At 33.9% G+C, this 16400-nt stretch overlaps 1 protein-coding gene across 1 annotated transcript; it reads right to left on the bottom strand.

Moving 5' to 3' along the window:
• Nucleotides 1–161: 161 nt before the first annotated feature.
• On the bottom strand, nt 162–16232 carry LOC133200713 (trafficking protein particle complex subunit 6b-like). The gene is made up of 6 exons (XM_061336492.1): nt 16114–16232; nt 12564–12625; nt 12251–12368; nt 10103–10186; nt 459–552; nt 162–332 (listed from the first exon to the last, which is right to left on the bottom strand). The coding sequence occupies exons 1-6, from the start codon at nt 16192–16194 to the stop codon at nt 301–303; spliced, it is 471 nt and encodes a 156-aa protein (XP_061192476.1). The 5' UTR covers nt 16195–16232; the 3' UTR covers nt 162–300.
• Between the last annotated feature and the right edge of the window lie 168 nt (nt 16233–16400).

Consider the following 16400-nt stretch of genomic DNA (forward strand, 5'->3'; position numbering starts at 1 on the left):
CGCCCACTAGCTGTGAGAAATGCAGATCTACAAGTCACCTCTGGATATAAAAACAAATTTCTGACTGATCTAGCAATAATATACAAAATATTCCATGAATTGCCTGGACATTGGTAAAAAAAAAATATTATATTCAACTCTGAATAAAAAAAAAGTCATAATCTTTCTAAAATTCTTATTTTATTTACATAAAAACAGTAAAGTATAACAATACAACTGTACACAGGTATAATCGCATCATTGTCTGAATTTTCTATTGCACACTCTTCCATAAATAGCACATTCACGCATTTTCTGGTATCACACTCTTTGTATTTGAATCTGGAATTTACCTGAAATAAATTTCAAATTTTTATAAAACAAACAAAATTCAATACATTTCACTTGATAACCCTCCAGGGAATGGCCTGTATCAATTTCTACAGTTACAACATGAAAGTTTGGAACAGACAACTTACAAGCTGGCATGGCACTGACTTCTGCAGTCACCACACAATTGACCCCCAAATTGGACAGGGCTCCTCGTATCATTCCGCAAGGCAGGGCCAGAAACTAAAAGAGGGTTTAGTTTAAACAATATTTTATTGACAAAATTGACAAAGTTACAAATACATCAGTAATAAATACAAGAGGCCCAAGGGCCTTGAATTGCTCTTCTGATAAACTGTACAACCTATCACTTCTATTTGAAGCCTCTAACTATCCTGTATATTTAGATAAAGCCTTGAAATTCCAAAGGTGGGTCATCATGACCTACATTTTAGATAAAACACTCTTGAGAATCCAGGATGATTCTAAGCCAATTAGTACCTGAGAGTAGGTCATGGTGACCTACTTATCACTTGTCATTCTCTGGATACAAGAGACCAAAGATGCATCAACTAAGTTTGATGATTCTAAGCCAATTAATACCTAAAATATTTTTAAAATTATAACCTTAAAATTTCAAAAGTAGGTCACAGTGACCTACTTTCAGATGACATACTTTGAGGACCCAAGATGCATCAACTGACAAAGTTTGATGATTCTAAGCCTATAAGTACCTGATATACTTTAATAAAACCATAAAATTTCGAAAATAGGTCACACTGACCTCCATATCAGTCAACTAACTCTGCGAACCCAAGATGCATCAACTGACAAAGTTTGATGATTCTAAGCCAATTAGTACCCAAAATATTTAATTAAAACCATAAATTTTCAAAAGTAGGTCATGGTGACCTACTTTTCAGTCTACTTACTCCAAAGACCTAAGATGCATCAACTGTCAAAGCTTGATGATTCTATGCCAATTAGTACCCGAAACATTTAATTATAGTCATATAATTTGAAAAGTAGGTCACAGTGACCTACTTTTCAGTCGACCTACTCTGAGAACCCAAGATGCATCAACTGACAAATTTTGATGATTCTAAACCAAATAGTACATGAAAAGTATTAAATACAGCCATAAAATTTTGAAAGCAGGTCAGGGTGACCTACTTTTCAGTTGTTTTACTTCGAGATGCATCAACTGACAAAGTTTGATGATACTAAGCCAATTAGTGCCTGAAATATTTAATTAAAGCCATAAATTTTCAAAAGTAGGTCATGGTGACCTACTTTTCAGTCGACCTACTCCAAAGACCCAAGATGCATCAACTGACTAAGTTTGATGATTCTAAGCCAATACGTTCTATTTCCACTATGGAAGAGTTATACTTCTTAGTGCGCTCTTTTGTGAAAAAGTCGGAAAATGTACAGATCTCGTGGGATTTCTGGGACAAACGTAACATAAACATGTAAACAATATATTGAATGTTGATGAACAATTCCTAAGAAATTGCAAATGAAATATTTTATTGTTGTGGACTTTATATACATCAAGAGTAGGAATGACAACGATATCAATTTATATCTATTGTTGATCGTATGTATATATTTATCGTATGGTACATCTAAATACAATAAACATGCCTCGGAAATGTTGTATTTTTTATTAATGGATGATAAATTTAGGGTTCTCGCTCTCTTACACATGTCTTTTAGTTCTTCTATTCTTTAATTGGAATGACAAATACATTTAACATTTAAAATTGGATTGAGATTGGCATGTTTTGTATTATCCGCAATGCCATGCTGTCCCAGTCAGACGACCAAACGCGCCTCTAATTTTGAAGAGTTCACTAATAGAAATAAAACGTATTAGCATCTCTCAAATGGTGACCTAGATTCTCATTGGTTGCTAACTCATCAATATTCATAACAAAGCACGAACAAGTAGAATTATGTCAGTTCGAATTATTTTATTTTTTACAAAGTACGAAATTGTGGAGTGTTGATAATTTTTTTTTCGCGTGTTGTCTAGTTCACAAACATAAGCAGTTTATATTTCGATGACATTTTAAAAAATCTAAGTATTTTTTTTTTTGGTGGCAAATGGCAATAAACAGTTCCTAGAGTGTGGGCAATTACGCTGTAAACATATTAGGATCATAAACATAAATGGTCAACAGATACTTTCCAATACAGGGGTTACATTGAAGTCAGGCCAGTAGCAACGCTTTTTAAAATGAAAGAAAAAGTGAGCAAGCTCACATACCCCACGCTCCCCCAAAACTTGACAATGCAACACATAATGAATGGCACAGTGCATTTTAAATACACAGTATAATTCAAACATAGGTAATCAGAGATTACAGAGCTCACCTCAACGAATGTTGTCTTTAAGTAAGGCAAAGTCCCACACTAAACTAATAATCTAGGAGTGTGCATCCTTAGATGCAACATTTATGCAATTTTGGTCTGATAGGGCTTGCAGTTACTTGGGAATAGACTTATCTGAAAACTTAAAACTAGTCACTCATCCAGAAAATGCAAGTCAAATCCAGCATCTGAAGCAAGTTTTGAGATTGTTCGTCCCTTGATGTATCATCCATGCAAGTTTGGTTCAGATAGGCCTTATAGTTACTTGGAAATGAGATCTGCTCCAAAAATTTTAACCTAGTCACTCATCCAGAAAATGTAGGTCAGATCCAGCATCCGAAGCAAGTCCAGTAGTGTGAATCCTTAGATGTATCATCCATGCAAGTTTGGTAAATATAGGGTTTATAGTTACTTGGAAATGACATCTGCTCCAAAAACTTTAACCTAGTCACTATCCAGAAAATGTAAGTCAAATCGCGCATCCGAAGCAAGTCCAGAAGTGTGCATCCTTAGATGTATCATCCATGCAAGTTTAGTCAATATAGGGCTTATAGTTACTTGGAAATGACATCTGCTCCAAAAACTTTAACCTGGTCACTCATCCATAAAATATAGGTCAGATTCAGCATCAGAAGCAAGTCCAGTAGTGTGCATCCTTAGATGTATCATCCATGCAAGTTTGGTCAATATAGGGCTTATAGTTACTTGGAAATGAGACCTGCTCCAAAAACTTTAACCTGCTCCAAAATCTTTAACCTGCTCCAAAAACATTAACCTGGTTATTCTTTAGATGAAATTGCAGCATCTGAAACCTTGACTGGTACAATAAAACACACTAGAAGCATCCTCCATGCATCTCTTACTAATATAGGCCATAGAAATACTTGAAAAGAAAACTGCTCCAAAAACCTTAACCTGAGACGCAGATGCCGAGGGTATTACATAAGCTCCCCCTAACTTCATTGAGGTGAGCTAAAAAGGGGCATTTAATACTTGCAAAAAATCATCACATCAAAACTTCTTACATATAAGGACATTCAAATCTTTGTATGTTACAAATTTAATTGGGCTGAAGTTTCTAGATAAATAATGGAATCAAAATTTCTTGGTAATATACAAATCTACACAGGTACATCATGTCTGAAATACCTACAAAGTTTCAGGAAATTCAGTGCAGGAGTTATGCTGACAAACTGTTATTTAAATTCCTCAGTGATTTTGATTTGTTAATGAGTGTAAGTCCATGTCCAACACATGACAATTTACACATTTAAATAATTGATGGAAACAAAATTATTATGATGTAGTCATATGAATTTGTTTATATGCTGTACTTATGAAATTATCTAAGGCAAAGCACCAATTTGAGGGGGGGGGGGGGGGGGGGGTTGTTGAGAACTATCCAAGATTGTGTGTGTCTGTGTATGTTAAATCATTAATTTTTTGATCTCAAAATCAATAGGGGTCTTTTAAGGTCATAAAATATTTTACATAAAATTTCATTACAAAAGCTGATTCCAGTGGATTTCCTCATTACCTAGCTGGAAAGTTTCTTCAATAATAGGCAAAACTCTTAGGGCCAAAATAACGGAATCGGAATTTCCTGGTAATATGAACATCTACACACTGTGTACTAAATATCTGCAAAGTTTGACCAAATTCTGTGCAGCGGTTAAGAGGAGTTGCACTAACAAACTGTTCATCTCTATATTCAAGATATGGCCAAAAATCTAAGTTGAAAAGTGCCGAAATTCCTCAAAAAAATAACAGAATCGGAATTTCCTGGTAATATGCACATCTACACACTGTGTACTAAATAACTGCAAAATTTGACCAAATTCTGTGCAGCGGTTTAAGAGGAGTTGCGCTCACAAACTGTTCATCTCTATATTCAAGATATGGCCAAAATTCTAAGTTGAAAAGTGCCGAAATTCCCAGAAAAATAATGGAATTGGAATTTCCTCGTAATATGCACATCTACACATTGTGTCCTAAACATCTGCAAAGTTTGACGAAATTTTTTGCAGCAGTTTATGAGGAGTTGCGCTGACAAACTATTCATCTCTATATTCGAGATATGGCCAAAAATCTAAGTTGAAAAGTGCCAAAATTCCTCAAAAAAATAAAGGAATCGGAATTTCCTTGTAATATGCACATCTACACATTGTGTCCTAAATATCTGCAAAGTTTGACGAAATTCTGTGAAGCGGTTTAAGAGGAGTTGAGCTGACAAAAAAACAGGACTGACGGACTGACTGACTTACTGACTGACTGACGGACGGGTCAAAAACATACCTCACGCAACTTGTTGCGTGGGGTATAATAAAGGAGGAGCTTAAAATTGTGTGTGAGAGAGAGAGAGAGAGAGAGAGAGAGAGAGAGAGAGAGGGAGTACCCAAACCAATCTAAAAACAGTTAATTTAGCATCTATTTAGAGGGGATCTATAGCTACCAACACTATATGAAATATACCCGAAGTTAATATTTTAATACCTCTACGGTAGAATTATTACGAAGTGGAAATTTTTTATGACTTCTCAAGTGGGGCTTCCGTCGTGTAAGTGATGATTTCCAATGAACGGCTTCCTGTAGGTCGAGTCATATTAAAAGGTTATAGAAAAGACTTAAATGGTTTGAATTGAAAATGGTTAATGTTGATAAATTTCATCACACACACACACACACAAAAACGTAGGTAATCAAAGATTACGAAGCTCACCTCGACGAATGTTATCTATAAGTAAGGCAAATTTCACATCATATTTTTTTCTAGTTAGGGAACATCCCAAGATCAATATCCTTGCAAGTTTGGTTTACTTGGGAATGGACCTGCTCCAAAAACTTTAATCTGGTCACTCATCTGAAAAATCTAGGTCAGATCCAGCATCCGAAGCAAATGTGGTAGTGTCCATCCCTAGATGCATCATCCATGCAAGTTTTGTCAAGGTAGGGCTTATAGTTACTTGGGAATGGACCTGCTCCAAAAACTTTAACCTGGTCACTCATCTGGAAAATCTAGGTCAGATCCAGCATCTGAAGCAAGTGTGGTAGTGTCCATCTCTAGATGCATCATCCATGCAAGTTTGGTCCAGGTAGGACTAATAGTTACTTGGGAATGGACCTGCTCCAAAAACTTTAACCTGGTCACTCATCTGGAAAATCTAGGTCAGATCCAGCATCCGAAGCAAGTGTGGTAGTGTCCATCTCTAGATGCATCATCCATGCAAGTTTGGTCCAGGTAGGGCTAATAGTTACTTGGGAATGGGACTTGCTCCAAAAACTTTAACCGGGACGCAGACGCTAACGCTGACGCGGGGGGTATAGCATAAGCTCATCTCGACTTTGTGGAGGTGAGCTAAAAATCTGTTCTAAATTTCAATATATTTATCTAAAGATCTAGTCACACATATATGCCCTATACATACTGCATACACATATATATATATACCCCCTCCCCGGTCCCTCACCATTTTACACTATTTTAACTGCAATGCTAGGTGTGTGGTCTAATCGTCACTTTTTCATTTTTTTAAAATTTGATTTGAAATTCGGTCAAATAACATAGCACAACGAACTGAAATTTACACAGCTTTTCATTCATGGGTGAAATATACATGGGATAAAAAGGGCAAATGTCAATGAGTGTAGCAAGGAACCAAGGACAGCGTTTCATACGGTAAAGAAGTGGGGCTAAAGTCATCTCATCAATCTAAAATTGCTGATGTTATTAATTTCTTAACCAATAAGAATCTAGACCACCATTTGAGTTGACAATAATTATCAAACATCTAGAATGTCACAACCTACGGAAAGTCCAAGGTTAACAGGGATTTGTACTATTCCAAATACGTATTGTACTGGGAAAGAAGGAATTATATTATAGGTGAGTTCTAGTTTGAATTTCTTGTGAGTTTTCTTGTCTAGTGTTGTAACTATGTCTATGATTGCCATAATCAGAGACAGGTAACTTTTTATGATATATTTTGTAGAATTGAATTAAATGATGACTTTCTCTTCTTTTTGATAGGGTTTCCCATCCCGTCTCTTTGTATAACAGGTATCTAGCTGCCATTCTATTCCCTCCCGTAAATATTCCAGCAGCTTCAAGTTGTACGCCTTCAAGTTGTACGCCTTCAAGTTTATCTACTAAATTGTCTTGTATATTATCCCAAATTATATCAGAGTATTCCAGTATAGGTCTCACAAACGAAAAATGGATATTTTGCCCAGTATAAATTTAACTTTACGCATCATTGTCAGGCGATTATATGCTTTAACTATAATTTCTTTCATGTGTAATTTCCAGGATAATATACTAGCAAATAAAGCTCCCAAAGAGGGTTTGTCAGTTAATATCATGCCACTCTGTTCATGTGGTGAGATTGAAACTATTGAACATTACATTAAAACAATTTTATTAGAGTGCGAAATAGAACTATTCTTACAATACCTCATCCTATAACTGTTGATACATTACTTTTATATAGACTGTACTGTTGTCTTCCTATAACAATTAGAAAACATTTTTGTACCCATGGGCATGGAGATGTGATCTTCACCAAGTTAAAAATGAAATCATAGTCTCTTTGATTTCTGTGTTTTAGTGCAATTATAACTGAGAAACTGACTATACTTTTAGTATATATAAAACATATTTAAAACTAGAAATATGCATTGCTATTTGATGGAACATGTTTGAATACCAAATGTTAATTACATGTATTAAATGCATATATGATTGATAGTCAGGAATCCTTTGTTTATGATAATTTGTCTTCTTATATAATAAGTAGAGAACATTTTTGTACATGTGATGCAACATCATTAATTGACGTAAATTACAACCACATTAATGACACTAACGCATAATGAGACAATCCACCTTCACAGATAATATATTTCATATTAGACATTCTGCTATTAACTGTCCCATTTAAAAATTCAAAAAATTCAGGATTGACACATAGTGTATCAAGCAAGTGCGAAAGAACTTTTAAGGCTTGTTTGGAAAAAAAACAACACTTGTTTACTTCTATCAAATTACACAGATATACATGTAGTTTTCAAAATCAAAAAGCAATAATCCTGAATGGAATTACTGTTACAAATTTGCATGCAGTTAATTTTCTGGAAATCATGAAGACTTTTTCATAGGATTTTTTTTACACTTATATTACAGCTAGCTACCATATGACCAATCTCCCCACTGGAAACTGTGCGAGCTCTTTTGGACAGGAATGTCCACGTTTCATTTTGAAAGGGCTAATCTAAAAGCATTTAGCATTGAGCCATGGGTTTTGTGTCCATTCTAATAGAATGTGGCTAGCGACACTGATCTAAAAAGTTCATGACACTGACACTATCAAACCTTGAATCATTCATTCATATGTGAGTAATTTTATCCTATTTCAAATATTTGCTGAAAACTTCTTTCAGATATATCAAATACTTATTGGAATAAACACAATGCTCATTTATGTCTTGTACGGGTGGTCAGATAGCCCAGTTGGTAGAGGAACTCTCTAAAATACAGTGGACCTGGGTTAGAATCCTGGTCTGGTCTGTATCACTTTTATTTCACATCAAGTTGGTGCTGTTGACCACCCCTAGACTTGCAGATTAAAATCCTGCTAGGGACAAAAGAATCTGGGCTGTGTGCCTTCGAGGGCAAAGGCAATTGAAGGAGGGAGGAATGTGTGTTTGATCACTAGTGGCCAGATAGCTCAATTGGTAGAGTACCTTCTAGAGTTCATGGAGCCTGGGTTTGACCTTTTTATCACTGTATATCACACTGATTTGGTGCAACATATGTATTCTGCTGACAGTGAATTTGACCAGTGTATCTATAGTAAAACTTTATGTTGACACTTAGCATACTGCTGCAATGCTTTAGTTTATACACTTTGGGATCAATCCTCATAATCAATTTATTTACTCGATGTCCAGCAGTTGCAGGAAAAACATAATAAAAAATGCATCTAACATTTGGCATATATATATTAAGGTCTACTTTAGAGCCTGAATTGCTTACCCATGGTAGACAAATATAATATAAATAAATTATGACAATATAATGCTGTCTATTTAATGTTCACTTTCAACATTAAATTCTGAATTAAAAACATTAAATTTGGAGGATTTGACCCCATTCTTTAAGCCACAGGAAGACAGGACCCTTCTCTAACTAAGTTCAATGATGCCAGCTCATAAAAACCAGTATCTTCACAGCAAGTCATTATCTCATGCTTACAAAAGTACAGACTTTTTAGATCTCTAGCTTAAATTTGGCATCATTTTCTGCTCTATTAAATACTTCTGATAATATCAAAACATGATTGAATGCATTTATTCAAAAAAAAATTGAGTAAAACAGCAGAGCTTTTATGTAGAAAGAAATTTCCTTCAGCAAACATCTAATATGCAATTTCATATTAGACATAAATTGCCTTGTATTACTGGGGGTCCGTAATGTCTTGATGCTTTCACTTCAAATGGACTAAATTTCACTGCAAAAACCTATATACTCAGTGTCTGTCAAATGAAAATTACACCACTCTGCAGGTTCTTGAGAACATATCCTATTTCTATCATGAGACTTATGTAAACTTAATAAATATAAGATTCAAAAACATCAAAGAACAAGTACAGATGATCCTATTTTAGGTATTTGGGTATTCCCCCTTCAACTGCATTACTCATACAGGTCTTTGTGGATTCTCACAAACAAGAATTTGTTTAACTGATTATACACAGTGACTTCACACAACATCACAGCTTAAATTCTTCAGTTAATTTGGTTCGCACATTAATTATGCACACAAACCAGGATATTACAGAGCCAAATTCACCTGTATTTCACACATGAGAGGATTTAATGAAATGCTTAAAATGCAAGCTATTAATACAAAACTCATACAGATATATCTGTGCTGATATAAAATAAAGTCTATACAGACAGGATTTTGATGTGATGACTATAAAAATGTCCCTACAATTATCCCCTGGGTGTAGCCAATGATGGTTACGATAAAATATGTATAATTAGTATTATAAAAAGTTTATGGATCCCATAAAAGCTAGAGCTCACTGAATTTTTTTGAAATTATCATTTGATAAAAACACATAGAAATTTACAATACAGATTTTAAAAAAAAAAAAATTATATAATTAAAACTTATAATACAAAGTTGCTTCATTTTTTTTCCTTCAAAATTACAATCTGGGTTTTGCGTACTCTACACAAGGAACTATACATGTAATCATTCTAAAAAATTCTCTCTTTTTCTTTTTAGCAATACCAGTAACTACAACTGCAGATGAAATTGAGAATGTATGTGAAAGTCACTGAGGTGGCTTCCATTCTGCTTTACTTTGACTGAAAAAAGAAAGACAACTCATTCAAGTGCTGGACACAAACCTTGGGTGCAGATTCCATGTACTGTTTTCCGTTTGAAATCTGGGTCAAAAACCGGAATCTGTTATCCTGAAGAACGTAGACACCCTACAAAAAGTCACCTGAATGACATTAATTCACAGAAGTACTTAAAACTACTAGTAATTTGATTCAGTCAATAATACACAAACTAGAAACTTGGAATTACAAACACCATGAGTATATAATTTATTTTGAATGTAATGTTCATGCAAGTATACTGAAAGATAATATATAATATTCCATTAAAAAACAAGATATCAATAATGATACATGTATCTTGATATCTAATATACACATGAAAAGAGTTACAAAGATGTGATGTGTTACAAACTGTACAGCAATGAAAGTTACAGCAGGGATTTCTACTGACTTACATATAGCTGTGTGTCCTCAGGCAATCTAGTCTTTTAAGTCAAATGACAAAACTTTGTTTAAAAATGCTTTAATTCCCTGGCTCAAACATTACATTTATCCTGGCTTATTAGTGAATAATGAGAATTAAACTCAAACCTTCCTATCTACTTCAGAAGGCTGCAATGTGTTTTGAACAGATGGGTAATGTAACAATTAAGACTCTGCTATCTTCTAATTAACTTCAGTATTATTTTTGTTTATTTGGTGCTTTGTATCTCTGCAATGGCATTTATTTATAGTTGTAATGAAATGTCCTGACCACAATGATATACATGTAGACATGAGAAGAGCAAACTTACAACAGAGGTAGAAAATCTTAACCTATTTGGCCTGTGCTATCCAGGCCTATAATTATCACTATACAAGATCAGTTTTGTCAATTTTTCTTGGAACTTTAGATAGACAATTTATGAATCCATTTATCCCAATATTTCTCTCAATAGTGACAAGAAATTAATATAAATGTCTTTAACATAATCTTTCTGCTCAAGAACAAGTGCATAAAAACCAAAAAATACCATGGAATCATTTTAATTGGGGGAGGGGGGGGGGGGGTTAATGTTTGTGGACAAGCAAAATTTTACTTGTTTTTGGAGACGTAATTTTATGGGTTACTCATTTATATGGTAGATTCAATGAATCAATATGTTTACAAAATAAACAGTCATGGGGATGTAAATCCGTAGGTAAGGGTGACCCATGAAATCCATGAACACTGGTCCCCCACGAACAATGATGATTCCACAGTATAGTATTATAGGATTACAGGATATCTTAATCTTTGCTAAAATCATTAACACATCATCCTATTTAATCTGTGTTTATCTAATCAATGCTTTATAGAGATTAACTGATTAACCAACACCTGTCAGCTTCTTATTTAATTCCCCCATCACTCTAATTAATACATGTATCTTTGTCAAATTTCTGTATGTTAGCTTGGAGGCCAGAGTTACTATTAGCCTTACCCCTCTATTTCTGTCCTAGCTTGCTATGCATTGATATTTCATACTGCTGTGCAACATACATAATCTTAATGAATTTGAAAATCTTGTTTACAGCTTTTATGGACTTTTTTGACAATGCTCTCACTTCCCTTATCTACATTAACTCTTAAATTAAGCAGTTATACTAATTCAACAAGAATGAAGAAACAACTTAGCTTTCCATGCTGTATGTCCCAATACTAACAGCAGTGAAATAGCATGCCCAAAGGCACATCACTCAATGTCAAATGTCTTACTTAAGGACATACGCAACATAGTTTGAACTTAATTGTCTTTTTCCCTGGAGTTGAAGAGTTCCAATACTTAAAGGAACTGTGTGCTACATTTTAATGTCTACATATGCTGTTGTACACTTCTTTTAAAACAAGTTTGGATAAACAAAACATCTAGAATGTATGTTTAGTAATTTTTGTATATTTTTCTTTGAATTATACAAAAATTTTCATCAATTTATATCTTTTCAAAACCCCTGGTAATGCATGCTGATTTTTTGTGTACGAACGTCTGATGGCACTATAATCTTAAATTAAGATTACCTTAAAAACTTATCAGTAGGTAAGGTACATTGCGTATGTCCTTAAGATAAACTGGAGCAAACTTATGACTAAAAAGACCCCTTTGAGACTTTTGTAAAAACATATTTTTTGCAGACCAAGCCCTTTTAAACTTAATATGAATGTCACTGAATGCCCTATATATTTTACTCTACCTGATGATTTGTTCTTAGGTTATCAATCTGTTTTTTGTAGACATAATTCCAGAAGTCCTTACATATAAACTTCATGGTGTCTAGTTCATCCTTAAACCTTGGGCAGTCTTTAGTAAACCTACAAAACAACATTTTGAAAAATATAAGACAAATAATACTAACTGTGAAATTAAAACCAAAGCTTGAATAAAAATGATCATTTAAGTACTTTCTGGTTGCATATCATCATCAAATCAAGATTGCAAATGTTTCAAATAATAATTCAAAATAAAACATTTTAATCAGTACATGTAAACAATCATGTAGACATTACCTTTCCACTAAACTCTGACCAATTCTAAATCCCAGAGATTCCAGCTTTGCTATACACTGGTCCTTAAAATAAAAAAAAAATGATGTATGAATCTTAAATGAAAATTCTCAGACTCTAAAGAAATATCTATACCAAAGTTTTACAAACAAAATATGGCTTCTACAATTGAGAGTCTTGTAAAATACAATTTATTTCAACCATTCAGTGGATGGCAAAATAATGAGAGTCTGAAAGAGACAAGGTTTATGTTTTCTTTTTGGACTGATTCTATACCATCTTTTCCACAAAGTAGATTTTACTGGAGAATCACAGTGTAAATACCCTAAATGGATTCAATCCAAATTAAACAAGTGTAGGAATTTTCAGCAAAGATAGATAATTTAGGCGAGATGAGACAAAACAGTTGGATGATCGACATGGAGAAAGATAGTGCTCAAGATAAAAACCAAGAAAACAAATTTAATGAAGGTCATGACCAAGAAAGGAGGAACTGTAACGATCAAAGAAGATGATATTGAAGAGGTTAACCAGTTTACATTGTTTACTTATTTTGGTAGTATCTTGATCAAAACGGGACACTGACAGAGACAATGAAGCCAAAATTAGCAAAGGATGACAGGATTTTGCAATGTATGGAACTTGGCAGCATTATCTATCAAAGTACAAACAAAATTAGAATATTTAACATCAACATAAAATCATCATTTTCATGGTGCAGAGGCCATAAGATTAACAAAAAGCCTAAGTAGAAATCCAGGTTTTCATCAGCAAGTGCTTATGATATCTTTGTGGAATTTGGTGGCTTAGAACCATAAACATAAGAGGTTCTGGATATGAACCAAACAAGATCCAGGTTGGAACAGCTCAAAAGAAGAACATGGATTGGTCACACTCTATGAAAAGCTGTCAATTAATATAAGGCCTATATAACAGTATAACGCATAAGAAATATACTATAGGGCAACATAACCTTTTATCAATTATCATATGCAGTCCACTTACTAACGTACGTTATACTACAATTCAACATTTTTAAGGTCAGTATACCTTCATACTCTTTGGAAATCATAAAAAAGTCTTCGAAATAAATATAACTTAATTAATTTGTAAAAATAATCCTATGGTCCGAGTTTGTTATAGTCCGACTTCCTTATAGTCCGACTTTGGGTAGTCCTAGTTTGTTATAGTCTGACATTGTTATGGGAATGAGTGTTGTTACCTGGGTATGAATACAATGTCTGTTTGTCTGCACCATTGGTGGCAGGGGATGGTTTCGTACTAAAGACCCGATCAAATCTCTTAAAAAACTGTGATATCCCCTGTTTGATGTGATATTTTATGTAGAAAAATAGTTACATGTAGAATAATTATGGGGTACATTTGCAGTGTAGCAGAGTGCTTGCTGAAAAAATGATGTGAAACATGTAGGTGTCACTATATGATGCTTAGCAAAAACAGAGTTGTAAATGCGAAACTAAGACACATGGTCATTGCAAAGGAAATTCAGCTGGAAAGCAGTAGGGCTTAGAAGAAGGGGTGTATCTCAGAGGGAAGGTGAATGGCCCCAGATCAATTGGTGAATTTTCATTAGGGCATGCATTGATTTACAGCATACTGGGTGTTTTTTTATCCTCCTTGCTCAGGACTGGGGGTGGGCTGTATGGGTGCAACTGAGGCCCAAATCTAGGAAAGACAAGCCAAAATTTTGGGAGTCCCTTGAGTGCATTTTCGGTACACGTGCACTCTAATAGGTAGATTGCATGTTACATGTTGACATAATTTGTGAGCTGTGGGCATATGAAGTGTAACTACATGTAATTAGCCCCTTGGAAACTATCCCCATGTATATATTTTTATTGACTGCATGTATATGTGTACCCTCTTGGCACATGTTTGGCATTAAAAAAAAACTATCCCCTGCCACCTTCACGATGCACAAATAAGTTAATAGACAAGTCGCGGCTGGAATATTTAGCTTAAAATCTATAAAGCTTGTAAAATAAAATAAATAACCCGATAAATCGGAATAAAAATTTTGTAATTGAGCGCTTGGATTATGCCAGCAATCGACTGATTTTCGATTTTAATCGATGCTTGGAACACCACTAATTACCGGTAAATTCCCAAACAATGAGAAATTTCCAGGTAGCATGCTCCTATAGTTCGTAAATCCCCATAATCTTATCCATTTTGCAGTACATGTACTACCTTACTTAATTACTTCCAAAAAACGATCATTTTTATTCCCTAATCCAAATTTCCTCCATTCCTTTGTTAATAGTAAATGCATATAGATATCCCATTTTAAAATTATTTACAATCACTCAATCAACTAGAGGAAAAGTGTTATGAGATTTTCAAAAAATATATTTCCAGTGTATTTAATGATTTAAGATGAAAAAAAAAAAGGAATTTCGCTTCAATTTAAATGAGCTAGGTGTAATGACCAGAAAAAAGGAAGATAATTTATTTTTAAATGAATTCATTTTTTTATTTTCAATCATAAAGATTTATATGCGATTCAATTTTGCTTGTGAGAATTAAACTTTAATATCAAAAAGAATGACCTTAAGCATGTGTTAAGACCCTGACTTTTTCAACAATAAACTATATTTCTTTCATTGTTCGTTGGTACTTTTCCCCCCTACGTTTGAGGTAGCAGGGCTAGAAATAATTATTTTTGTTTACTGGTCACTCGGGCTATCGCCTTAAATTTTTACTGGTCAGGTTAGTACTTTCGCTGTCCCACTGGGCCAGCAGATTTTAAAAAGACTGGCCAAAAACCATAATAATAATAGTAATATTTTTTTTATATTGTGATAATTAGAAGTACAACTTAACAAAACAAGAAACAGTAGAAGTTGGGACACACAACCCTGTGAAGTTAACTAGACCTACTGTGAATGAATTTTATTATGCATAAAAAAATGCTGACCCAAAGAGCACATGCCCTCTGCAATGTACTAGCCCAAATTGAAAATTCATTGGCCCCAGACCACTGGGTCATCAATTATTTCGAGCCCTGGGTAGTAACTTTTTACTTGGGTCTAGTGATTTTATTGCTGCCACTAGTCTGTGGGCTAGTGCTTGAATTTCTTCATTGCACACCCCTGTATCCGTTCAGATTTCATCTTGTATTTATAGAACAGCCTAAATACTCACAATGTGTAAATTAGTTTTTCTATGAAATAATTCCTATGTTTATTACTATGACATGAAGAAAAAATGCTAGTGAAAGTTCAATATTGCCAGTAAACAAAAATTCCACTAGCTAAAATTTGCTAGTGGTCAAAAAAGTTAATTTCGATCCCTGATCATGCAAGACATAAAATAAGACTCTTGCATTTATAAATATACATTACTAATTACACAAATTTAATATAAATAAAAATCTTATCGACTTATCTTTTTCAAGCACAAATTGTACTTAGTTCGAATTTCCTTTCTAGTATATTTTACATAGCGCAGCTACGCTGATATCGACACAGCAATATACTTCATTTCATAAAAATCATACAGAAATTTTATAATTTCAAACTCTGTGATGTACCTGGTCAGACTTTTCGCATGATCTATAGAATTGACTAACTATTTCCATGTGAAGATATTCTAAAACAACTTCGTCTGCCATCTTGAATTTTTTTCAGCGTCAAATTAAGTGGTTCATAAACATGTCGTGTTGGTTCATATTGAATTCATGACATATCATAATTAAAAAACATATGCATTAAATATATAATTTAATATCAATAACCATGATAATACAATTTTGATGATATCTTAGGTTAACAAAACCCCCCAAAGATCCATTCTACTTAGTAGGCCTAGTATGTGTAC

Source organism: Saccostrea echinata, unplaced genomic scaffold, assembly GCF_033153115.1.
Source record: "Saccostrea echinata isolate AGI-Se365-2 ecotype Australia unplaced genomic scaffold, CSIRO_AGI_Sech_v1 ptg000002l, whole genome shotgun sequence".
In the NCBI taxonomy this organism is placed as follows: domain Eukaryota; kingdom Metazoa; phylum Mollusca; class Bivalvia; order Ostreida; family Ostreidae; genus Saccostrea; species Saccostrea echinata.